Source organism: Saccoglossus kowalevskii, chromosome 19 (assembly GCF_978046115.1).
Source record: "Saccoglossus kowalevskii chromosome 19, keSacKowa6.1, whole genome shotgun sequence".
Classification (NCBI taxonomy): Eukaryota; Metazoa; Hemichordata; class Enteropneusta; family Harrimaniidae; genus Saccoglossus; species Saccoglossus kowalevskii.
The window spans coordinates 7,194,124-7,220,253 of record NC_140659.1 but is presented as its reverse complement, the minus strand read 5'-3'; the positions used below and the strand labels follow the sequence as shown (position 1 = coordinate 7,220,253).

The window sequence follows — 26,130 nt, the reverse complement described above, 5'->3', positions numbered from 1 at the left end:
CAGTTTCTGTGCAATCGGTTATCGGTTAAAACTTAAAACAAAATTTATGAAGTGTGTAAAACTTATCTTTCACCTTTTGACTACCAGACTTTTGCACCAAAAGTTGACACAGAGGAGCTGTTTATATTACTGATTGTCCATCGTCAACTTTACAATTTCAACTTCTTCTTGTAATTTTTGGTAAAAAGTGATATTTTCGACTTCTTGTTAAAAACCGCAAGTCCAATTGCTTTGATATTATATATATAGGTGCTACATGTGGACCTCTCAGATTTGTTCATTTCGTGACGATATCTTTAATTCTCTAATTTTGGTGAATATTTTTGTAATTTTTGGTAAAAAGTGATATTTTCGACTTCTTGTTAAAAACCGCAAGTCCAATTGCTTTGATATTATATATATAGGTGCTACATGTGGACCTCTCAGATTTGTTCATTTCGTGACGATATCTTTAATTCTCTAATTTTGGTGAATATTTTTGTAATTTTTGGTAAAAAGTGATATTTTCGACTTCTTGTTGAAAACCGCAAGTCCAATTGCTTTGATATTACATATATAGGTGCTACATGTGGACCTCTCAGATTTGTTCATTTTGTAATGATATCTTTAATTCTCTAATTTCGGTGAATATTTTTGTCGTTTTTGGTAAAAAGTGATATTTTCGACTTCTTGTTAAAAACTGCAAGTCCGATTGCTTTGATATTATACATATAGGTACTACAGGTAGACCTCTTGTAGATTTGTTCATTTTCTAATGATATCTTCAGTTCTTAATTGAAATGTGCATTGATAACAAAGAAGCTATATCAGCATCTTTGATTTTTCAACCATTGAAACATTATTAGTTAATAGTTTATAGTTGGAGGGTAGAGTATATACACTCTGATGTGATTGGGGGGGGGTTCTTGTAACCCTTGAGGTTGATAGCTGTATCTTCTTCATATTTAGTTATTTACAAGTTGGACTCAGTAAGGCAATGTTTTTTTTTTGTATCTGGGTAGTCTTAGCTGGTCTTTAGTCTTTGTTGAGTACTGCTATTTTAGTTGTATTACTCCAGGTTTTTTTGTATACTATTCAAAATTTCATATCCATGAACACTAACACTCGCATAGTGATTGCATTGCTGTGTGGCTTATGTACTTGTACAATAGTGCATAGTCTACTCCAACACTTTGAGTAGGTGTGTTGAATTTCAAAGTTTGGAACATACTTTTGTATTTATGTACTTGTACAATAGTGCATAGTCTACTCCAACACTTTGAGTAGGTGTGTTGAATTTCAAAGTTTGCAACATACTTTATTCCATGTATATATAAGTTTGTACCATTTTGTTTTTTCAATTGATGAAATATTCATATCTCTTAGTAGTTGGGATGTTGAAGAGAGCTTATTTTGCATGTGTACCTTCTAAGACTTCAAGTTTCTGGATTTGCCCTTTCTTTAAAAGAGCCCCAAAGTTGTGAATAGTAGTTGGTACCAGCCGACTGAATTCTGAAGTACCAGTAGATAAACACTGATCGGGAAGAAATATTTTCAGTGCTTTTTATTTTTGCTCATAAATCACTGATCAAGCTGCAAACTACATTAGTACAAAACTGAAAATGGCAAACATATAAAAAAAATGAGTTATTTTTTGTTCTTGTCAGATCTATGTGCGAAGGTAAAGTGCAAGAAACCACCAGGCTCCATGTGTACTGTCGTAGAAAAAAACGGTGAACCGTCTACTACGTGTAGCTGTCCAACCGAATGCTCAGATGAGTACGAGCCAGTCTGCAGTGTATTTGGTCGTGAATATGATAACAGATGCAAGTTGCATCTGCAGGCGTGTAGCAAGCGAAAGCATATAGCAGTTGCTTTTGAAGGAAAATGTATTGGTGAGTTTCCATCATTAAACACAATAGTTAGTTTTTCGGAAATAATTTCATCACTGTGCATTTCTTGGATTCCCTCGTCTATCTATGCATCTATCTGCACCCATGTTCTAAGATATGCTCAAATTGATCCCGTTTGAACTTCATAGATATATCATACTGTAAAACCATATATTTTCAGACATTTAGTTTTATCGCTTTAAAATACTTTATTTTCGCTTAGAATTAATTTTCGCTATTTTCTGAATGATTCAGAGAAAATAAAATCCAGCGAATATGCCTATGCCAAAACACCAAAAAAGTCTTTTCAGTGGAAATTAAATCCAGCTAAAATAAAGTATTTAACAGTTTTTTTGAGCATATTCACTGGGTTTTAAGTTGTACGAGTTGTATTGATGTTTTAAATTTTCATGTGGATTTAATTTAGCTCCCTTTTTATTTAAATTAGCAAAATTTAAAAACTCAGCGAATAATTAATACATTTACAGTACATCTTTATTGGGATATATAATTATACATGTGCATATGTTTTTTAATCTGATTTAAGATAGCTGAATGGCGATCATTTTATTGCTAAAATCATCAAAATCAATTCCGGAACAATTTTTGTTAATGATCCAATTCAAAATGGCCATTGAAATTTTAAAAATTCACCAACATCACGCAATTTTGCCATTTGACTGGATCTGCCTAATAAACATTAAGGCAGGACGCTTGATAGTGCTGTATTCTATGTTGTATGTTTATTTTCTTTATTGGTAAGTTGACATCATTCATTTTGTTAGCTTCCTCATATGACATCATCATTTCTTGGGTATCCTGTCACTCATTTATATAATGTGACATCATCATTTCTTGGGTATCCTGTCACTCATTTATATAATGTGACATCATCATTTCTTGGGTATCCTGTCACTCATTTATATAATGTGCATTTTTCAGCTTCTCAGGAACCCTGCTCAGCTGATGAGTATATGCAGTTCCCTCATCGTCTGTTGCTATGGTTTGTACATTTGAAGGAAATCGATGAATTTGGAAGCATTCATCCGGACAGTTCACTAAGGACAATGGATGTAGCTGAAAGAGAAGAAATTGCCAAGGTAAAATGTTAGCTGTTTTGCTCATGACATCAGTTCTTGTGTGTCTTGTCATCTTCTTCATGTGACATCATCAATTCATGTCCATTTTATCAAATTCTTTATGTTACATCATCATTTCTTGTATAGCTTATCAATTCTGTGAATTACGTTAAGAATGAATTTGGGATTAGTTTGGATACTTTCAATATCTGTTATAATCTTTTTTTCCTTTTAGTGCTTAGGAACAATTTTTTAGCTTACTTTGGCATAGTAATTTTTTGTTAAAACAAATTTCGTACTGTGACCAGTGCTTCTGTCATACTTACCGTACATTTTTTTCACCATATCAGACATTGTGTGTATAAGTAGTGGGGTCAAAATACAAAAGTTTAATTTTACACAAGAATTTTTTTTCTTTCTCTCTCTCTCTCTCTCTCTCTCTCTCTCTCTCTCTCTCTCTCTCTCTCTAGTGGAAATTTGATTTGCTTGATCGTAAAGGTGATGGTAAATTGGACCGCCGTGATCTGCGTGATTTCCGTTATGCGCTAATGCCTTTGGAACACTGTGCTGATGAGTTTTTTAAGTCATGTGATGTGGACAATAATGTTAAGTTAACACTGGATGAATGGTACGACTGTCTGAAGGTCTCTTCAGGTAAATTCAGGGGTGAATTCAAGTTATTGTTAAAAAATGAAAGGTATTTCATGTAGCCCAATCAATCTGTCTGAAAGAAGATGTATTGTAAGAGTTTTGTGTCATCTTCAAATTCCCAGGTCTCTGAGACCAACTCTAATAAGAGATCTTGTTCTTGCGATTGCTTCAGAGTATATTATTCAACCAATCAAAGAAGATGCATGCGTAAACACTCTTTCATTAATAGTGGTGTTATTAATATTTATTTTGATTTTTTTTTGCAGAATCTTATGAAGATAGTGATGAACTGTAAGAAACTTGCGTCTTCTGCATCCATGTTACTATGGCAATTGAATCAACAGTAGCCACCTGTCTTAGGGATGTGCCAATAATTCTGGCGAGGTGACTCAATCAAAGTCCAGAAACGTCAATTCGCACAGAATCTGCATATAAAACTCTCTGTGAGAGAAGTTGCACACTATTTAGCACAAAAAAAGAAAACTATCCCAAAAATTTCTGACCAAATCACCACATCAGAATTTTTGGTCCAGCCCTTACAAGGATCACAAGCATCACCATCCATGGTTGCCTAGTAACAATACATTTTATTATAATCTTTTTTTTTTACATAAACAAATTTTAAAAGCACAAAGGATGAAATTTTTTCTGTTGATTTATGAGAATAATAAACCCAATTCTGAAATATTCTTTTATTCATCAAACACAAATCACAATATATAGTGAGCTATCCCATAATACATTGTTTGATATTTTTTTTTTGAGAATCATGCACTTTTTACACATCAAAATCTTAAATTGCAATGTATCATGGGATAGTCTTATCTGCTGTGGCTGTTATACAAAGTCTTTACTATTTGAGTAGTATATGTGTTGATCCTGTATGTGAATGGCATTCTGAAAGTTGTCTCATTTTTATGTGACAAATGAAATAATGTTAAACTCTTGCTTATACAATCAAAATGAGATAATGGGAATGTACATAATAGTCTGAAGCAAAAAATGTAAGTTGTGCGATTCTCTGTGTATTCATCATTGAGGGAGCCATTTTTTTCACATCATGAGTGAAACGGACCCCGAGAATATTGTCTACATCACTTGTAACCATGGCAATGAGTAAAGAGAAAATGTTTTTTTCCCAATTTGGTCAGGTGAATGACATGATTGACACAGTGCATATAAAGAGCAGCATCATTAGGTTTTTGGTGTGCGGTATCTACCTCCAGTTTTTTCGAAGGTTGCACTCATGGGGTTGCACTCCGGTATATTCAGACAATAATTAACATCATAATTTCAGTATTACATTTTGTTTAAAACACACACAAACATGTTTTGGTTCAATGTTTGTTTTATTGTTTACTTACTGTAGTACACCCGGTGTATGAATTCAATTTGATAGTAACTGTGAATTTATACTATGAAGCTGAAGCTGGACCAGGTTTCGGATTTTCATTCATTGTTTAAATGCAGTATTTCAAAAAAAAATACAAATCTTGTACGAGTTTCTGAAATCTGAAACAATGCATGAAAATAACATCCTAAATTACAGCGCTACTGTCAGTTAAAATTTGAAAATAAACGAAGCACGGGGGCCAACTTCAGCATCATTTTGCTATTGTTTGTATCTTGTATAATGCAATCTTAACTAAAATCAAGGATCAGAAACTGATTATAATGGACAGTTCATATTTGACACTGTCAATATATATACACATAATCACTTGGTTATTTTATTTTGCTTTTTTATACTATATATACTGTATACATATATTTTTTCCAGTTCTTTTTACTTTACATATACTATAAGTATCATTTTAATGATGGCTTATACACTGACCAAATGGTGCTAGGTTGAAGCTATTTATTTTTTAAAATAAATGCTTTTTACTTTAAATCAAATACTCTTTGTTTGACTTTACTTTAATATCGCCCTCTAGTGGTGCTTGTAGTATCTTTTGTTTTTATGCAAATTGTATAATCATTTTAAAGAGCTGTAATCAATAAAAATAACCTGTACAAGCATTGCTGCATATATATATTTTTTGAAAATGTTTTTTTAGTCTTTTTATCATCATGAAAGTACATTTTCAGTTTACAATTCTTAAACCTTTAGGTTTGTAAAGATTAGCATTCGCAGAATAACATTTGCATGGTTTCGTTTTGATGTAGTTTTATAATCTCAATAAAATTTGTCTTTTAACAATTTTTTTTTGTCTCTGGTTCTTGTGTTGGAATAGTTTAAATGTATTAAAGAAATTAAATGTTTTTTGTTGACATAAACAGTTACCGCTACCCCCTCCAAACTTTTGTGGTGTTCTTTGATGCATCGTACATAGAAAAAAAAGTTCCCTTGAAAATGTTCTTACTATGTTTGAGGAAATATTTTGTAAAAGAAAATTCACATTTTAAGAGTTAAAAAACATTTTTGTTTGCACACTCAGAAGACAGTTGCATACAATCTTACCGGTAATTATTTCTTCTTGAAAAATCTCGCAACTTTATTCTGAGGTTTTCATTTTGATTCAAGATTCCTACAATATCCTTCCTGTTAGAGGGCACACTGCTCTTTCTATTTGTTGCCATCTTTGCAGCGGTTTCCAAGGACACCGTGACTGCATTTCAAAAGCATGTACCAATAGTTGTCCATATGTTCCATGCGAGATATTCGCCAAAAAAAACTTCTGGTGAGGGTGTCCCCCCAAAAAAAACAACAACTTTTAGGTTGATTTTCGTTTTTCACTTATTTTGCCTCTAATGCCCTATTGACGATTTGATGAAATTTGTGCCCTGACAAATATTTTAGCCCCCACAAAACTCCAATATTTGATTTGGGGATATCCAATCTATGGTTTGGGTGCACTTTTATACAAATTTTAGTTTTTTACAAAATTTTTACAATTATTTTCAAAATATGAATGTTTTTTTGTGTGAAATAAACCTGAACCTCTTATGAATTTGAAATGAAATTAATATCATTTGACCAATCACAATGCCTTTGTTGATTATCCATCAGTCTTGAATTCAACAGTGGTACCGGTATGGCATTTGAACTGTCAAGATAAATTCCTGGATCACCTGAAAATGTATTCATTTTCCTATTTAATATTGTCCGCTAAGCTATAGTGACAATACTGCTTTGATACTTAAATGTTCTATGTCACAAAATCTATTGTAAATTCCAACAAACAAAATTTTGGGAGTGGTGACTGCACCTCAAAGCCCAAAATATTCAGGTTTTCTTTAAATAAACTGGGAGGGGTGATGACTTTAATGCTGTAAAGTAAATTTATTTTCGCTGAAAGAATGAATAAGTGAATATAAAACCTATGTTCCTAATATTGAAAATCAAAAAAAATAAATGGCCAAAATGCTTTTTCTGCGAAAACTAATTATTTTAAAAGTATTTTACAGTAAATCATATAACACCAGAGGGACATTACTAAATTAAATAACGTGCTTGAAACAACAAATGATACACAAGGGTAAAAAGCTGCCATTTATAAACTTTGTAAATTTGTAAATACTGATCATCAGCTTTCAAAATTTAAAACCATACCCCATTATAATTCAAATGGTGATTCTGTATATCCCATCAGATACCAAATTGTCAAATTTATTCAAGTATAGGTTGAATCTACTTGTAAATAAAAGTATATGTACTAAAACACGGGTAAATACATGGAAATTAAAAAAACTGACCTCGTCCCCCGGCTCCATCCTTGCCAGGCAAACCTGATATTGGACCTAAAGGCAAGCAAATCTATATCCCATTCTAGATCAAAAAGCTAAAAATTACGACCTCCAAAGGGTGGCACATCCCCATAATGAGATTTGCATTAAGTGCGGGTATTTTATGTCCTACCGATACTCCTGATGCAAACCTATGCAACCGATTGAATCTGTTGGTGAGGATAGGTGCAAGTGTGGAAAAATAGAATTGCTTGACAGTTAATATACTATGGTATCGGTACAGTAAAACATAATTTACATATAGAATAAAAAAAAATCACATTGTACATTGTTATATTGCCAGCATCATGACCAATGCAAGTATCCAGTCCCCTGAGGGAACGTACACAAACAAAAGTAAGGTACCGGTAATATCCAAAAGAGCAAAAGACTTTACAACAAATCTAAAATGCAAAAAAAAGCAAAATTTGAAAGGATAAAGTTTTCACAACTGGAGAGAATTTCAATCAATTAATAGATCATCAATATTGAAATTGACAATGAAATAGGTAATCTTTGTAAAATCATGGATTTTACATAGTTTTTCTTCTCTTATCCCTGAATGTCTGCCAAATTCAACCGGCAAGAAATATGCAGATATTTTTTTATTTGTAATGTACCTTTTTCAAAATCATATTTATCATTCCTAATTTTTTGTATAAGTTTAATTTGTTGTTGCTCTGTATATAGAAAACTATTTTCTATAATGGCGGCATTATTAGTTTGCTGACAGTAAAGTGATGTACCCAATGCATCTGATATCAAAGCCTCCACTAAACAAGCGCCCTCATCAAGTACCCATGTGCGAGGTAAGTCACGTGACTGTATTTACCACAAGACGCTATCTGAACGAAACGAAATTAAATATGCAGATGTCTTTTGAACAGCATAACGGGGATTTTGCCCAGGTAAGTTAACTATTATACCAATATATGACATCCGCACATCATACGACGCTTTTTCATTCTATTGTTATAAATTCGTCCGTGATTGATATAACGTTTTACGTGCAGAAATTAGATTTGCCTGTCAGGTTTTTTTCCTTTTGTGAACGCCATTTTGGATTTAGAAAATCTACACAAGTTTCTGGAATGTTTCGGCTCGAATTGTTATATTTGCTTGTTTTTATAAATGTTCACGAGTTTTTTAATCGTTTTAGATAGATCTTAACCTGATAGTCATGATGCCGACTGATTTAAACTATTATTTGGAAGGGATCAGACATGCTAATCCGGCGATGGTATTTTAATTTATTCATTCACTGACTGACTGAATGAATCATCGACGTTAGATGAGCACATGTAAATATTATTACAACAGTTGCCAAAAAAATGTTTATCGTTCAGTTATTAACTATATTCGATTACGTGTCGCTTTAGATAGATACAATAAGTGCCCTCGAGTCAGTAGATGTAAATTCCACACAATATGTGAAATGTTTGTGTCCACTTTTTCCTCGTGTTGGCGTAAAATGAAATGTTTTAATTTATTGCGATGTCTATCGAGCAGGAAAGTATTTCGTGTCGTGCAGTGCTTGGACTTTGAATTGAGAGATCCTATTTTGAAGACAAAATTTAATTAAAAAAATATTTTAGTAACATATTGGAAATCTATTTTTTAGGGCAAATTTTTTGGACATCAAGGCAATTGCGTTTGATTTCTCCATGAAGTTTAAGCTCTATGGGAAACCTTCTCTACTGCTGTAAATTTTGCAAAACAATGTCTCCAGATTTGACCTATATTTTGTAGTTTATGTCACAGAAAATGTCTACGAAATGAGCATTTAGTGTTCATATTGAGTGTGTTGAATTATAAAATCCTGACTGGGTGTAGCTGTATTGTTGGATACACCTTAGTTAATTATTGGATTTTTCTATTTCTATCACACGATTCATACCACATAATTCCAAGTATTGTTATCAAATCATTTTAGTAACAATTTTATCGTTGTGAACTGACTGCTATTCCAATTTCATATTGTAACAAATTGTGTTTCTGCTATTTTTTTATTTCCTTGTCTCTAACTAAAAGATATATATGCGATATTTGCCGTGCAAGATGGGCGAAATAACTGCTCAGGAAAACGCCTGGACTGTGGTCTTCTTGTTGTTCCATGGTAAACGGTGGTATGCGGAATGATGATATGTTTTAAAGTGTGCGAGATGAAACAATACAGTTGAGAGCAGTGTGTTGAATATTTATACATGTTACTAGGAATTTGGTTGTAAACTGGAGATTTTTAAATTTCCTGTCAGCAGAGCATGTAGTTTTGATTGTTGATATTTTTGTCTCTCTTACGTCCTACATGTTTATCTTTTGTAATTTTAAACAATTTAAGAGTGTTACTTTCTAGTTCTTTTTTTAATGATCCTATGGTAAATGCAGATGTAGTTGTATATAAATTAATTTAACTGAAATTTATTCAATTTTATCGCATTCCTTGTAACTTACCCGACTGTTGTGTTACAGATGTTGGCAGCGGCTGGTGTTGGTGATATTGGTGAACCAGAGGCAAAGATGATCAAACTGGAAGACGGTATGAAAGGTAACTATACAGTAGCATAAATTTGTTTACATGATTGTTGTCAGTCTTTGTGCCAGTTATGTCAGTTCTCTTGCACTTGACATGAAACCACACCAACATTGTAAGGTTTTCAATCTTCATGTAAAAACGCCTTTCCTTTGCACCCCTACCATTGTTAAGTATTGTATGACATTGTCTAACCTATGTTTGGTTAGACCAGTGTCTGTACCATACTTTTGTTATATGTATTAATTTTTTGACTGATAATTGGTTAGCATTATATGTTTTTTGACTTAACCCAGGCTTATTTTGTTTATCAACATCACTAACGTTTGTATGATGTTGCTCAGTTTGTATAACCCGTTGAAAGTCCTCTTTTATTTGTGCTATGATTTTGGTGCGTCATTTTACAATTTTTTTCTACAATTTATTGTTGAGTTTAGATCAAATTGGTTTGAATTGAAATTTAGAATAAATATAAAAACAAATGATGCAGCTTTACTTAGTGAAAGGTGCCAAAAGTTGACTTCAAGGGGTGAATACTACATGGTTTCCTATCATTAGCAAAAGCGTCATTCCCAATCACTGACATGCAATTGTTAATTATGTTTTTCTTTCTTTTTCTTTTTTTTTGTCTTTCTGTGCATTTTTTCTTAAGTTATAGATTTGAAGGATGCAGTTTCCCGAGAATCGCAACTTGCTATGGTACATTGTGCCTGCTGAGGCCACCCCTCCAATCACCATGAGGCAACATTGTTATTACACGTTTATGTTAGTTTACAAGAGTATTATTGACTCCCCATTGTTTACATAGACAATCTCAAAGATTTGTTTTTCTCGGTATTATTGTGTTGTACGAAGGTTTTAATTCAACTGCTATTTTTGCAAATACTTCAGTAAAATCATTGTTCTTTGGCCTTTCACATATTCGGACATTTTAGCAAAATTGATAATGTAATATTTCATGGAGGTTTTACTAGTGATGATGCCTGTAGATTTTTTCTTGTCCCTGGTTTGAACGCTTTTATTTTGTCCTTTGCGAAAACTTCTTGTCTGTAATAACTAAATCATAAATCAAAGTAACATAATGCTTTCAGACTAGGGATGAGTTGTGGTCTGCACTTCTTCTCAGAATTTGTATCCAAGTACGACCAGTGATTGAACTTTTTGTTGTGCTTGTTTTCATTGTTAGACGTGGAATGGCCTTGTTTTATTTAGAAACGTAGAGAGCATGTATCAAGTTGAGTGGAACCAGGACTATCCTCCCCATCAATTTTAGTATTACAGAGAATTTAAGGTTATTATTTAGAAAGATGACTGTACTTGTATACTGTAAAATGACTAATTTTCCCTGGGTTTAAATTTCACTGATTTAGCATTTCAGTCATATTCAGCGGGTTTTAAATTCACGGTTTCGTCATTTAGATAATGTGTTCTATGCTAAATTTTACATATTCACTGTGTTTTAATTTAGCGCATTTTTCCAGTCAGCGAAATAAGCTAAATTAAAACCCAGTGAATAATTACCCCCTTTACAGTATTTGAAATTACATGGTTGGGTTCTTTTGATAGTTATTTATTCAAAACTACATCCATGTAGATAAAGTGTTCATAAATTACGTTAAATGAGTTAGAGTCCAATAATTGTCCACTCAACTTGACCCAAAGCCGTGAATAAAATCATTGGAAAAGAAAATTACAATCTTGGTAGAATATTACCTAGATCAGAGTCAACCTCTGGCAGAGATCTATTATGTTGTTTTTTACTAAGTCGCTAAAAGTAATCCACTAAACAGGTCATATACAGGGATGAGAATTTTCCACGGATTTCTAAGCCCCAGGGATCGATTTTCTGAAAGATCTAAATCCGAAAAGAAAAATTTATGGGGGTGTCACAAAGAATAGAAATCTTGTTCATTCACCAGAAGTAAATGCGCGTCATTGTTGCTGCAAGAGGCCTGTATCAGTGTATGGTCGACGTGAGACAACTCACGGTGTCTCCAATGCGGAATGTTCGCGACTCTTTTCATCAGTGCAATCGTAAAATCCAAAGTGGTTTCAAAGTGTTCGAAGTAATATCTAACACGATTGACTGGGTTCGCTCTGACTGGCCAATCAGTGAAGAGCTTTCATTTTTCTTTTCATCATTGGCACCATTTTATTGTTTCAATTGTTAGCTGCATTGGATCGTTGTTTACAAGTTTCATGCAGCGATAATGGTGAAATTGGTTACTAAAGACAATGAGTCAGCTGTGCGAGAGATCGATAAAGACATTAGGAACAAATTTCGTTGGGCATGGTTTGACAAGGAAGTGACTTTGACCATGCAAATCGGGAAGAAAGATGAAGTGGTAACTAAAAAATTGAGTGACTTCATCGGCAAGTGCGCGGTCACGGGAAAGGCACAATGTCTGTTTGTTTTGATCAACTACGGTTCTTGGACCCCGACTACTTTACTTTCAGCTGAAAATTAAAATTCTCATTCTCATCCCTGCATATATCTAGCTGGCATGACTTAGTAATCCACAACTGCACCCACTCCCACCTTTCATTACAGTATTCTACAGATTGGCCTAACCGACATACACCCATTGTACTAACCATTCATGTTTTTCCCCCCCAACCTATTCTCTTTTTTTTTCTGTGTGTTTTTATGCATTGATCTAGTTATTAAGAAGGAGGAAACATGAATGAAAAAACAGGCGAACATGGTCTACAAATCTAGTTTGCAACTAGCCTTCCTAAAATAGGCTAAACAACAAATGCCATGACACTCTTGGTAAACTTATATAAGTTGGTTGAATAACTATATATCAATGCTGCACTACCTAGTCTTGTTTTGCATATCGTTTATTGAATAATAGGTTTTTTGTAACATTTCTGGTGTTAATGGGTATTTAACCTTGTATTTGGGAATGAAGCATGGTCTATGTGATTTATCATTCAAGTTGGTTGGCAGTGCTTCATTCACATATCCACTGTCAGTGCGAGGATATCTTAAAATTCTAGATGTCGCTTTTCGGCGTTTCACATGAATATTTTTGTACAAAGTCGGAGTCATATTTGTGTGTGAATGGAGTATCTATTACCATGGAAACAAACTAACACTGTTTGCTTCATTTACAGATCCAAACTTCTCAAGGAGAAGCCCCTCTCCAATGCCAGTTTTTGCTGAACAAAATGGGCCTGTGTTGGCGGGTCCAGGTGCCAAGAAAGATGGTCCACATGGGTTACCTAGGTTGACTGAAGGACAGCAGGATTTCTTGACAAAAGCCAAAAAATATGCAATGGAACAAAGTATCAAGAGTGTGCTGGTGAAACAAACACTCGCTCATCAACAGCAGGTTTGTTAAACTTTTTTTTCTTTTTTTTATGAGCTCTACTGTCATCCAAGATGACAGAGCAAAGCCTTACATATAAGTGATTGTTCGTCATCCTGCATCAAAGTCAACAAACAATTGCTTTGTTACTTAATATGTAGGTACCATGGTGGACCTCTATCAGATTTAATATTTTGGTGACGATATCTTCAATTTACTATTTTTAGAAAATATTTTTGTCAGTTTACTCAAAAATACTTTGACCTTTTTTCAAAAACTACCAGCTCAATTGCTTTGATATTTGGTATGCATGTTCATTTTGTGATGATGCCTTCAATTCTCTATTTTTAGCAAACGTATTTGTCATTTTGGGTTAAAAAATTATCATCTTCTAAGCAAAAAAACCCAGCTAGTAAATAAGCTGCCTACGTTTTTTATGTCCACATCCCCAGAGCTACTCATTGAATTCTGAATTTCACACACTTTCATTGTTGGTATGCCATATTTTAATAAAATGATTTTAAAATCAATCTCGTCAACAAAGTGCATTTCTAACTTTTCCACAGCAAATGACAAATTTACAAATGGCAGCTCAGAGGCAGCGTGCGTTAGCTTTGATGTGCCGTGTTTATGTGGGATCCATCAATTTTGAACTAAGAGAAGACACCATCAAGCAAGCATTTCTTCCATTTGGTCCAATCAAGAACATCAATCTGTCTTGGGATCCAGTTACAATGAAACATAAAGGTTTTGCTTTTGTTGAGTATGATTTACCAGAAGCAGCTCAGTTGGCATTAGAACAGATGAATGGTGTTATGATTGGTGGACGTAATATCAAGGTAATACACTTAACATTTTGATGAAATTATTGTTTCCACAGATAGACAAATAAATAGAAAAAAAATGATCAATGGGCGATGTGTTTACCATTCAGAATGCCATAGAAGACCTTTCATCTGGCATTCCATAGCAGCTTGCACAGAGCTCATAGAAATATATGTACAGTGGTGCCCATTCAAGAAATAAAAGTTTTGTGACGTTATTCCATCCACAAGAATTTGAATCACATAGGCACTATTGAAAGGTACCTAGGCTAATTTGAATGGCAGAAAGGCAATTGCCTTCAATGACTCTGTGAGATTCAAGTCCAAAACCCACTGTCTTAAACTCTGTAAATTGATTTTTATCGTTGCTATGTAGGTGGGACGTCCTAGCAACATGCCTCAAGCACAGCCTATTATTGATCAAGTGATGGAGGAAGCGAAGCAGTACAATAGGATATATGTTGCATCAGTTCATCACGATCTGTCAGAAGAGGATATCAAAAGGTAATTATGAAAAACAGGCTGTAAATGTTCTTTGCACATCAAAATAATGTGGACTTTCAAAAAGTTGATAGACCTGTCATAAAAAAAAACGAAGCAGCCCATGAACTGTAGAACCTGTATTAGATGCTGCATCCCTAATAGAAGTTGCACCCATTCTTTTTGAACAATTGAGAACCAAAAACTTCACCTTATTTCATATGTGTAGATAGAAGCTACATCCCCTCTGTTACATTGTACCATTTTAATAGAAACCGCAGCTTTTAATACAGACTTTACAGTACCGGTAATTTATTGCCAGATTTTTATTGAGCATTGCAATAGTTTATCACCTTAGCCAACATAAATATCAAACCAGACTGTTGACTGGCTAACTAACTAACATTAATACGTTGTCAACTACTGCTAACTAGTTTAATTGGTACCACATTGTAGGAATTGATTGTAAATTGCACACTGGCTCAGTCACTCAGGAAATCCATTTTCTTGCCGTCTTCTCATTATACAGTTTGTTTTTTTCAGCGTTTTTGAAGCCTTTGGCAAAATAAAGATGTGTATGCTATCAACTGATTCTATTCCATCCAAACATAAGTAAGTACACCAAAAAACAGCGTTCTGTAATTAACAGGGATTGCGCAAATCTCAGATTCTGCTTCTCACACCTTCAATATCAGAGAGGAACAAGAATGGATGGATTCTATCTGTGATAAATAGTCACAGAACATATTGTCATTTCTACATTGGCTTGCTTAACGCGTTACCTGCTGAAAGCCTCCACATCAGCAGGCAATGTAATAAAACAATCTCAGTAGCTTTTACTACTAATACTGCCTTGCCCCATTACAAAGTCTTAAAGGTAACTGAATTCTCAATGCATTTCCCACCTCTGATGTATCTGGCTTCTCTTTACTGATGTGATGAGAAATCGAATAAATTTCTCATTGTTACAATAAAAAACCTCACTAGATTAATAAATTAATCAGGTTCTATAGGAGGATACCAGTTTAAATTGATCTAAACTGCAGTGTTTGTGTACCGTATTTGTGCTATTGGAGACATATTTAAATCAAAAATTTTATTTTATTAGATGTAGATCATTAAAGTACAACTGATTTTGCTATTGCTATTGATTGATACAGTATCAATAATCAATGTTCATACCTATTGGTTCTTATTATATTTGAATGTCATTATTGCTCATTTTTGTTCTGTAGGGGCTATGGTTTCATAGAGTATGAGAGAAACCAATCTGCACAAGATGCAATAGCTTCTATGAATTTATTTGACTTAGGTGGACAGTACCTAAGGGTTGGAAGGGTAAGATATTTACAGTTAAATTCATCTCAACTGACCAGACTCCTTTTTAGCTCCGCTGTCGACTTTGTCGAGCAGAGCTTATCATATGAGTGATTGTCCGTCGTCGTCCTGTTGTCCGTCGTCGTCCGTGTCAATGTTTTACTTTTTGACTTCTTCTTGAAAACTACAAGCCTGAATGCTTTGATACTTGGTGTATATGTACCTTGGGTAGACCTCTTTTAGGTTTGTTCATTTCATGTTGATATCTTCAATTCTCTATTTTTGGTGAATATTTTTGTCATTTTTGGTAAAAAGTGATATTTTCGACTTCTTGTTAAAAACCGCAAGTCCGATTGCTTTGATATTACATATATAGGTACTACATGTGGACCTCTCTCAGATTTGTTCATTTTGTGATGATATCTTCAATTCTCTAATGTTGGTGAATATTTTTGTAATTTTTGGTAAAAAGTGATATTTTCGACTTCTTGTTAAAAACCGCAAGTCCGATTGCTTTGATATTACATATATAGGTACTACATGTGGACCTCTCTCAGATTTGTTCATTTTGTGATGATGTCTTCAATTCTCTAATTTTAGTGAATATTTTTGTAATTTTTGGTAAAAAGTGATATTTTCGACTTCTTGTTAAAAACTGTCTGATTGCTTTGATACTATACATATTGTTCATTTTCTAATGATGTCTTCAGTTCTTTAATTGAAATGTGCATTGCTAACAGCGGAGCTATCTCAGCCGATAGGCTGCTTGTTTGTATTTTCTCTACACTTTCAATCACATTCTGCTTAGTGCATGTTAAGCAGTATGCCCTCTAGGCCAAGATGAAGTGTCATTGACACACAAATTTCTCTTGACCTATCTAGTTACACTCCTTTCCTGATGTGTCATTTACTAAATTAAAAAAAATTGTACATTGAAATGGGTAATGTACTGTAGATAAAATTCATAATTTAAAATCAAGATAAGTGCATATAAAGGAAATCAGATACCACAACATTTGTGTTTGGACCTTTAGAAGTTACATACAGTCGTGTATATCATCTTGTTTGTTTTTTCTAATGACCTCTTCTAATGTCAAGAAGCTGACCAAATTTAATTTTGGAGATTTTAACTTGAGATTCCTACCAAATAAAAACACACACGTGTAGTGGATTACAATAAATAATATAAATAATTGGTTAAGTAAGTTTTGGGCTTGATTCTACCATGGCTGCAAATATTTGCAAAACAATGACTTGCCAAACAATTTGACCAACATTTTTTGCTTGCTATTACCCAATTGTTGGTTTGTGTTATGGTATAACCTGTATGAACCAAAATAACAAATGCAGTGTTCTCCCCAGGCTCAGAGGCAAGCATGGCGGTCGAATTTGCATGCTAATTTGCATACTAATTTGCATATTTGTCAGGATTCACTCTCACAAAAACAAACATACAAGACAGTATTAAAATGTATGAGAGACTTTATTTAAATTACATAATACTTTACATAATATACCATAATTTGACAAGATCGTCATTTAATGTGAACTGTTCCATAAAACTTAGTCTAAACTAATCCTTCTGACTTTGTTGTGCTCCAAACATTGGCTGCCTTACTGTAGTTAAACTCGATCGTCGTAGACTTGCACGGGACTTTGTTCCATAAAGAAGATCCACTCTTTGCAATCATGTTGTGCTTTGAGCATTAACTGCACAACATTCCTAGTGGGAAAAAATGATAAATAATAAAAAAAAACACAATAAGGATTGAGGTTCAAATAAATGTAAACATAACGATTGAATTGTGCCACGATCGGGAACCCAGTGCCGTATGGATAGCATTTCGTCTGCAAAACATGTTGTTTACATGTTGGTTTTGTCAGGTCAATGACAAGGAGACTCGGGAATTTCGAGGAAAAAAAACATGAGGTCACTATTCAATTAAAATTAAAACGTAACGATAGAATTATGTATACAAATCGGGATTCCATCGATCATAGCGCGTGATGATAGCAGCTGTCGTTCGCAAGACGTTGACAGGCCGCCATCTTGGAAATACCTACACAGGTCAACATGTGACCGGAAGATTACAAAATTTGATTTTTTTTTTTGCTTGGACAAATTATAACATACGCGTACCCATTAATCTATGAAGATATCCATAAATAATCTAAAAAAAAGTTGACAGTAACGAGTGATGTTTTTTTTTCATGTCGTGTCTATACCAGCCTTGTGTCTAAGATGTTGATTGAAATCGGTGTAGGCCTACCATGTTCGGTGTTCTTACGATCGGCAAAACATACACACACTGGCATTTTATTTCTAAAATTACGAAATCTTACCTGAACAATTGACCTTAACCAGGGAAATGTCTTTTTCCACGACTCATCAAAACCAGCCTCACGCCGTTTCCGTGTTTCTACACGCTTCCGTTTCTGTGCTGTGCTAGCGGTGATTGTACGTTTTAGCCGGGCGGCATCACCTTTTTTTCCTTTACATGTTTTGTCATATAGCATCTCAGTGTTTGCAACTTGAGTGACAATTTGTTCCCCATTGACAGCGTCTGTACTTCACACGTGTTTAACAATGGGACTGTTTGATTTGTCCCGGCAAGTTCAAACCGCCGTGGCGTAGACGGTGATAATTTATGCAGTGCTACGTGTGAGCGGGTCAAATGGACGTAAACAATGCATCCTATTAGCATGGCGGTGAAGTTGTAAGCATGGCAGTTCGAGCCCAAGCGTGGCGGCCGGGTCGCCAAGCATGGCGGTGTCGCCATGCTTTGTTCTATGTGGGGAGAACACTGAAATGATTCTATGTTTTAACTTTACAGGCAATAACTCCTCCACAACAGCATCTACCACCAGTACCAGTTGGACCAAGTGGTCTGCCACCTGCTGCAGCAGTAGCCGCAGCAGCTGCTACAGCTAAAATTCAGGTCAGTAATGAAACTTTCCAGCTCCAGTTACTACAATATTTGAATGTCCTTGATGTCAAATTACTGTAAATATCACAAAGGACGATAACAAATAGTTATATAACAAATAATGCTGAAACTCTTGTGCCCTCAGAACACCCATAAGTGCTATAAAAGTTTTTCACTAGAAATTCATTTTTGCAGAATGTATAGTTCAGTGAAAATGAAATCCAGCAAATATAACTTTTTTTCTTAAATTTTACATTCAACTTGTCAAAAATTAGTGAAAATAAATAACATAAAAATACCTCAAGTCTTTTCAGCTAAAACAAAGTATTTCACAGTACATTTAGTAGGTACCTGGTAGTATGATTAGCTGTATTATCCATTATAGTTAAGTTTGCCACATCAAAACATAAAAATGTGATCTTCTTTGTTTTACAGGCATTAGATGCAGTAGCTGGTATAACTGGCAGTGCAGCACCACCTGCTTTACCTTCACAAAGTTTAATGCCAAATATCGTCACTGCTTCCCCATCTGGATTTTCATCTCCTGGGCTATTTCAACAGGCTGTGTTAGCTTCAAATGCACCTGGTGTTATTACAGGTAAGACAACGTTTTGGTACAGTGTTGTATCTGAACAACATTGCACAAACCTGCTCAGTGACTTTCATCAAAATGTGCAGTAAAATTTGATCTTAGTAAATTTTCTTATTTCTTATAATTAAAGTTGTTCAGTGAAAATTGCACTGGCGCTCGCAGAAAGCACTGGTGCTCACAGAAAGCAATGGTACTTTCAGAGAGTACTTACTTGAGCCCTGATACTCTTGGCTGGCGCCCTCTTACTGGATTGTCGATCGAGCTTTCAAGTCATAATATGTCTTGAGCAACATGAAATCTTTCTCAAATATATTTTTTTCTGTGAAAACTTCCCAGTAACACCAGCTGACAATGTGTCTGGACACTAAATACACTAAAATTACTCTAAAAATATTTCAATGGCGATAGATACACCGTTAAAACGGATCAGAAACCTTCAGATATGGCGTATTCAGGTTGATCGCCTGTGTGTGCTCTCTCTTGTTTATTTTTTCTAGAAAAAACCCTGCTGATAGCATCAAGCTTGTGAAAATAAATGGAATTACAGTTTTGCATTAGAAACACTGAAATCTTTGACAAGTCATAGCCTTGTAATAAATTATAATTTCTGCCTTTCAGGTGTTACACCAGCCAAGACTACTGCAGCTTCAACACCGTCAGCAACAACAATAGCAGCAGCAGCAGCTGCCATTCAAGAGAAAAAAGAAAAAGAGGAAGAAAAAGAAAAAGCCGAGAATGAACTCCCTCAGACACTTAGTGAACAGGAGAATGTTTCAATATCTGGGAGTAGTGCGAGGCATATGGTGATGCAAAAATTACTTCGGAAAACTGAGGTGAGTTTAAAATGTGATGTCATCAGTTTCGTGGTAGAACATATTTCTCATTTTTTTATCATTTCACAAAGATAAATTGTGTAATCAGAATATTATTTTTAGTCACCGTTCAGACGCAGTCCGAAAACAGGGACTTATGTTTTGACCTCTGTGTGTTCGTGTGTGCGTGCGTCTGTGCATGCGTCCAGACCTGTATCTTAGAAATGCCTGGACCAATCACAATCAAACTTCACACATCATACATGATATTATACATATGCACGTCAATTTGTTTCACGATCTGATTCAAGATGGCCGAATGGCGTCCATTTCTGTGCTAAAAATCATCAAAATCAAGCATTTCCTGGCTGTTTACAGATGGATTTTGTTCAAACTTGGTATATACGTTGGACATTATAGAACCTTGATGCACATCACTTTGTTTTACGATCTGATTCAAAATGGCCGACTGGCCGCCATATCATCGACTTTTTTTGACTGATTATGTTCAAATTTGAAATATTCATTATACATCGTGTCATAGATATACAGATATATTGGTTTGACGGTCCTATTCAAAATGGCCAAATTGTGACTACTTTTGTGCTAAAAAATCATCTGATATCAAGCTATTCTGGGATTTATGGATGGATTTCGAACAAACTTATAACATACATTAGACATTATGGGTTCCTGATGCATGTCATTTCATTTTTCAGATCGGATTGATAATGGCTGACTGGCGGCTATTTTGTTTTAATGAATGTGGTTCTAGTGCCATATCTCTGACATGCTTTGACCGATTATGTTCAAATTTCACATATTCATTATACATGTACATCATGTTATAGATATATACATGTATTCAAAATGGCTGATTTTGTTTTAATTAATGCTGTTCCAGAGCAATATCTCTCAATATGGACAAGTACTCATTTGACGATCAGATACAAATGTCAATCATTTTAATGTTAAACAATCATCATAATCATATTCCTGACATGGTTATATTCCAGCTATAATAAACAAAACTATATCTCATAAATTTGATAACTAAAAGGGACTGTGCCATGCATGGCTTGTACATATCAATACACTCTGGTGATCAGGTGACATATGACACCATTACAAAAGTATGTATGCATGCAATAAAGTAGTTCAAAAAAACCTGTACAGTCACTGTAAATGTTTGTCAAATTGAATAATATCATTTGACATTCATATAAAAGAGCAGGCTTGTTGGGTCAGCATGTTCTGAAACCTGCCATCCTTTCTGTTATGTTCTGGTCCCAGGAATCAGCCTTAGCCTCACTGGTTCATATAGTAAGTTTCAAACATGTTTTGTTTGCAGTCCAGGGTGATGGTTCTACTGAACATGGTTTCGATAGAAGATTTAGACGATGAACTTGAAGGTGAGGTGACAGAAGAATGTGGAAAATTTGGAAATGTTAGTCGGGTTATTATTTATCAAGAAAAACAAGGCGAAGAAGAAGATGCTGAAGTTATTATAAAAATATTTGTGGAATTTTCTTTGCCCAGTGGTGAGTTCTGTTTTTGATTTAACATTCGGAATTACATCAGTTTTGTAAATGCAGACACAGTTCTTAATTATTAAACGTTTCTGTTTTATTTTTTGAGAGCAGAATTTGTTCCCACTCACATAGTCTTTAATTTTCACTGAATTCAATATTAATTTTAGATCAAACGAACAAAAGGTGACATTGTTCCAAATTTTTGTTAAAAAGAATTGAAATTTCTCAACATTTTTGTGTAATAGAGCAAATGTAAATGAAATTATTTTGTGGATGATGTCTGAAGTTGACTTTGGTGTTCAGAGTGTTAAAATTTTAGTTGCCCAAAAAATGTATTTCTTGATTTGGGTGGTGTGATTGTGTTTTACCCCTATCAACGGGATTGCATTAATCCTTAATTCTGCTTCCCAGACCCGCAATTCTAAGACAATTATCCTAATTTGGGGATTAGGTGTACCATTGTTGCATGTGTACATATTACATTCCTGTCATTGGGTCCAAACTACAAGGAATAGCAAACACAATCTCAGAGCCTTTAACGTTGAATCTTTACTGTATATTTGTATTTAATGGACAATTGCCTGTCTTATTTTTCTGTAGAGGCTGAAACAGCAATAGCATCATTGAATGGTCGGTGGTTTGGAGGACGGCTAGTGAAAGGAGAGACATACGACCAAGCAAAATTTGATGCAGGGGACCTATCAGGGTAGATTGAAGTTCTTAGCAGATCTCAAGAAATTTACATTATATTGCCTTCACACGTCCTTCCACAGAGCATAGTTCGCTACCTTCTGTTGACTGTATGAAGCCTGTTAGTTACGGATTAGATGAGCGTGTTGAAAGGATGTTGCATTTGAAGGAAGCAACTCTACGCAACAGTTACTATCGCCGATGTGTATCATAGAATTTTTAATGTTAGTCCAAAACAGACCGAAAACGTGTAAATAATTGGACAGAGTTTATTTTTCACACAATTTAAGTTGGAAAATGTTGTACATAGCTATTAGTTGTTAGCACAAGTTTCAAAATGAAACCTTGTTGGAAAAGATTTTGTGAAGTGGTCCTACGACTGAAAATGTGAGTAATGTTATCAAGCGATTGAAACATATTCATTTCAAAATGAAAACTGCATGTAATAAGGTAACAGCTACAGATCCTCCATGAAATTTGGTATGTTATTTTTTGCATCAGAATTATATGTATTTATAGTGCAACAGTCATGCCGTAATGATATGGAGTCCAATGTGATTGAAAAATGTATTGTTTAGTGTTCTCACCAGACACAATATGGTTAAATTTTTTGTCCCAGATTTTTGTTACACTTGTTAGACATATTGTCTCACAAAAATGTAAAAAAATTGCAATTCATAATAAAATTCAACCATAATAAACATTTAAGTACACTGTCTTCACTATAAAGGGAACAAAATGCTTCATGTTCATTTCTTGGTGAGAACACTGGTAACACAAAACTCAAACATAGTACATTATTAGACTATGGCCAGTTCACTCATCACAATGTACAAAGCCTAGAATACCGAGACTAAGCATTTCCATACATGGTAATAAAACACTGTTCACATAACTACTGATATTGTGGAAAACAACATCCCTATGCGTAACGGAACTGTCCTTCATCAGAAGTTCATTCTTTCCTCATATTTATTAAAATGCTATCAGAAGTTTTTTTTAAAGTTTTTGCTATTCCTGCATTTAAATTTTCCCTTCAACATTACTTCGCAGCCTAATCGCAGGTTTTTTCGAAAAAACAGAATTAGTAGAAATGTTTCTGTTTTGGGCGGATTATTGATAGAGAATAATGTCCTTATTACAAAAATGCTGAAAAACCGCGAGTTTTTGCCTTAGTTATTTTGTTATCAGCGAAAAACTGCGAACTCTGCAAATTTGGTTGCACAACTTCCCTCTATCATATACACCCAGCGACACCGATGCCAGCTGACTGTGCTACTATCCATGCATATACTTTGTAAATGACGTGTTTATAGTCAAGTCTTAAAGACGTTCTAGCAAAATTGAAGATTAGTCTTATTGTTTTCAGTACTGCCATGATATGGTCAACGAACAAAATTTTCATTGGTTTCTTCAGTGAAATTATTTTTTCGTATCTCCTATAGAACTGCCAATGCTGAAACCTTGTGTACATTTAGTGAGTTTTTCTGCAAAAAAGTTTTTGATTATATTCTATCCCGCAGTACATTTCACATATGTGCAGTAACATACTCAATACAAAATTTGAATTCGACTTGAACTCAATGATTGTGTTACAGTTGGTGCAGTTTATAATTTATGTATGCTTCTATCGGAGAGATGCAATATGAATAGACACATCTATGAACAAATATCAGTCGGTATTCAGAGTTATTTGATGTGATGTTTTTATCATAGTCATGTATTTTTTATGTTTCAAATACACTGTTGGGGAACATGCAATTAGTTTGTTATAGTGAAATGTTCACTTTTTTGAAGCACACAATACATTGGGTTTGTCGTTATATCAGGAAATTCATTATAACGGTGTTCATTATATTGAGGTTAAAGTGTATACATTTACCTATTTGCAGCACTGTCGAATTGATTGTACTCTAATACCTTGATTAGTTAGACCATCTCATTTTGGCAAATGATTTATTTTTATCTATAAATTCAGCCACTTGACTGGAAATGATACGTTCATATTCTACCAAACAGTCTGTCACCTTGTTGGTTTTTTTGTCCTGATGAGAAATGTAGTTAATGTTGTCATGGATTATTACTCTAATAATACAACCACTTAACAATCAAATAATTTAAGTTAACACTACCTCTAAAAATGATGTTTATGGTCTAGTTAACACTTTAAATAAAAATGTCAGCTTATGTGACTTTTCAGAATTTACACATGTTGTAATGTTCAGGACTGGTTTGCAAAGCAAAATTATGTCCACTTGGTTTTGATTTATTGTATAAAAATACTAAAAAATATATTGGACTGTTGGCTAAAAAAATTATGGAGATTAAAAAGTTAATGAAAAGTTTACTGTATTTCCACAAATTAAGTTTTAATTACGTGCCAATCCTGTACACCCAAGCATAAAACCCATCTAACACATCCCTAAAGACCATTTTCCGTTCACTGCGAGAATCACGCGTTATGCGTGAAATCGAACGTAAAAACAGGACAAACAAAGGTCATAGTGGCGTCAAACATCGCGTGTGATTCGACAAACTGGAACATATTTTGGGGGAAATTTCCATGCTTAATAATGTGCTCTACACATTTGATGATAGACAATTTCGATTAAGTCAGGGTATTCGAAAGCAATATTCCTCTGTCGAAGATCGGTCGACGCGTGTCTTTCATGCATCTCGCAGTTGAACGGAAAATCACCTATTGTCACTGAAGGAATGATATCCTTATAATACCCTGTTCAGTATATAATTTACATAATCAGTAATTACTTTTGCAGTATATGACGTATATTTATATTTTTACACGTATTTTCCCTTACACTAGACTTGCATACAGTCTCTTGTTTATTTTTTGTTGTTTTTCCAATGAAATAAGAGTATATAAATGGTGAAAACTGAGTTACCACAAAACATTGTTTATTTTGCTGTAACCCATTTATACATTTATGAAAAACACCAAAAAATAACAAGAGACTGTATGCAAATCTACCCCACACTCGTGGTTTATTCCTTGTACAGTGAAAAACTTCATGCGTGTTAATACTGTCTTAAATTGTCTATTTTTGTTTCAATAAATTCTTTGTCAAGGTTTTAGTAAATAACCGGTATGTTGTCTTTTGTGTTAATGTGACTTGAGGTATGTACCCACATTTCATGCGTTTTATAATAATCTGGTTACTGTCTGCTTACTGAGAGTCAGCCTTATAGATTTGAACAGAAAAATCCCACCTCTGTGAAACCATTATTAGATTTCTTTGCATGTCTCTGATACAAGAAATGTTGTACATGAATGATTTAGCATTGGATTCACCCAACCACATGTAAAACCACATTGAACAAAAACAATGGGCTAATCATTTGGCATTGAACCATACTTATTCGGGACTCCCCTAATTGCCAAATGCATGTTGTGATAATTTATACTTTGCCAGTTTAACATTAATTGTATCCTGTTAATTTCTGCTTAAATTTTATAAATAATAGGCGTTTCTGGAAATGGCGAGTTTGATAATGTCCCTCATTTAGTCTGTCACATGATGCTGATGTAAATGAATGACTACCTAGTACATGTACATTCAAATGTATTTCTTTATATCAACGTTTCAAATACTGTGAATGGGTTAATTATTCACTGGGTTTTAATTTTGCTTATTTCACTGACTGGAAAATGTGCTAAATTGAAACACAGTGAATATGTAAAATTTAGCATAGAATACATTATCTAAATGATAAAACCGTGAATTTAAAACCCACTGAATATGCCTGAAATGGTAAATCAGCGA

General features: G+C 34.2%; 2 protein-coding genes and 1 long non-coding RNA gene across 6 annotated transcripts in view; 2 read left to right on the top strand and 1 right to left on the bottom strand.

Annotated features, from left to right (window-relative positions):
- The window catches only part of LOC100366916 (SPARC-like), a 37,422-nt gene extending 31,616 nt beyond the window's left edge, over positions 1–5,806 (top strand). The window contains exons 4-7 of the mRNA XM_006817776.3: positions 1,647–1,874; positions 2,814–2,971; positions 3,421–3,604; positions 3,868–5,806. Of these exons, the coding sequence (XP_006817839.1) occupies positions 1,647–1,874; positions 2,814–2,971; positions 3,421–3,604; positions 3,868–3,896 (599 nt within the window). The 3' untranslated portion in view covers positions 3,897–5,806. The remainder of the gene's footprint in view (positions 1–1,646; positions 1,875–2,813; positions 2,972–3,420; positions 3,605–3,867) is intronic.
- Positions 5,807–8,130: 2,324 nt separating this feature from the next.
- Positions 8,131–25,449, top strand: LOC100367069 (poly(U)-binding-splicing factor PUF60-like). 4 transcript variants are annotated; one of them, XM_085493831.1, is made up of 14 exons: positions 8,131–8,238; positions 9,800–9,875; positions 10,519–10,625; positions 12,522–12,633; positions 12,981–13,198; positions 13,741–14,013; positions 14,375–14,502; positions 15,022–15,090; positions 15,714–15,816; positions 18,630–18,734; positions 19,158–19,320; positions 19,933–20,147; positions 21,478–21,667; positions 22,259–25,449. In XM_085493831.1, the coding sequence occupies exons 5-14, from the start codon at positions 13,013–13,015 to the stop codon at positions 22,366–22,368; spliced, it is 1,542 nt and encodes a 513-aa protein (XP_085349957.1). In that variant the 5' UTR covers positions 8,131–8,238; positions 9,800–9,875; positions 10,519–10,625; positions 12,522–12,633; positions 12,981–13,012; the 3' UTR covers positions 22,369–25,449. The 4 variants fall into 4 exon arrangements, with proteins under 4 accessions (XP_085349957.1, XP_085349956.1, XP_085349955.1 ...); XM_085493830.1 differs by having other exon boundaries at positions 10,519–12,633; XM_085493829.1 differs by having other exon boundaries at positions 10,513–12,633.
- Positions 17,260–18,368, bottom strand: LOC146730249 (uncharacterized). Its single transcript, XR_014927444.1, has 2 exons — positions 18,139–18,368; positions 17,260–17,518 (listed from the first exon to the last, which is right to left on the bottom strand). It is a non-coding gene; the product is annotated as an uncharacterized LOC146730249 (long non-coding RNA).
- Positions 25,450–26,130: the final 681 nt, after the last annotated feature.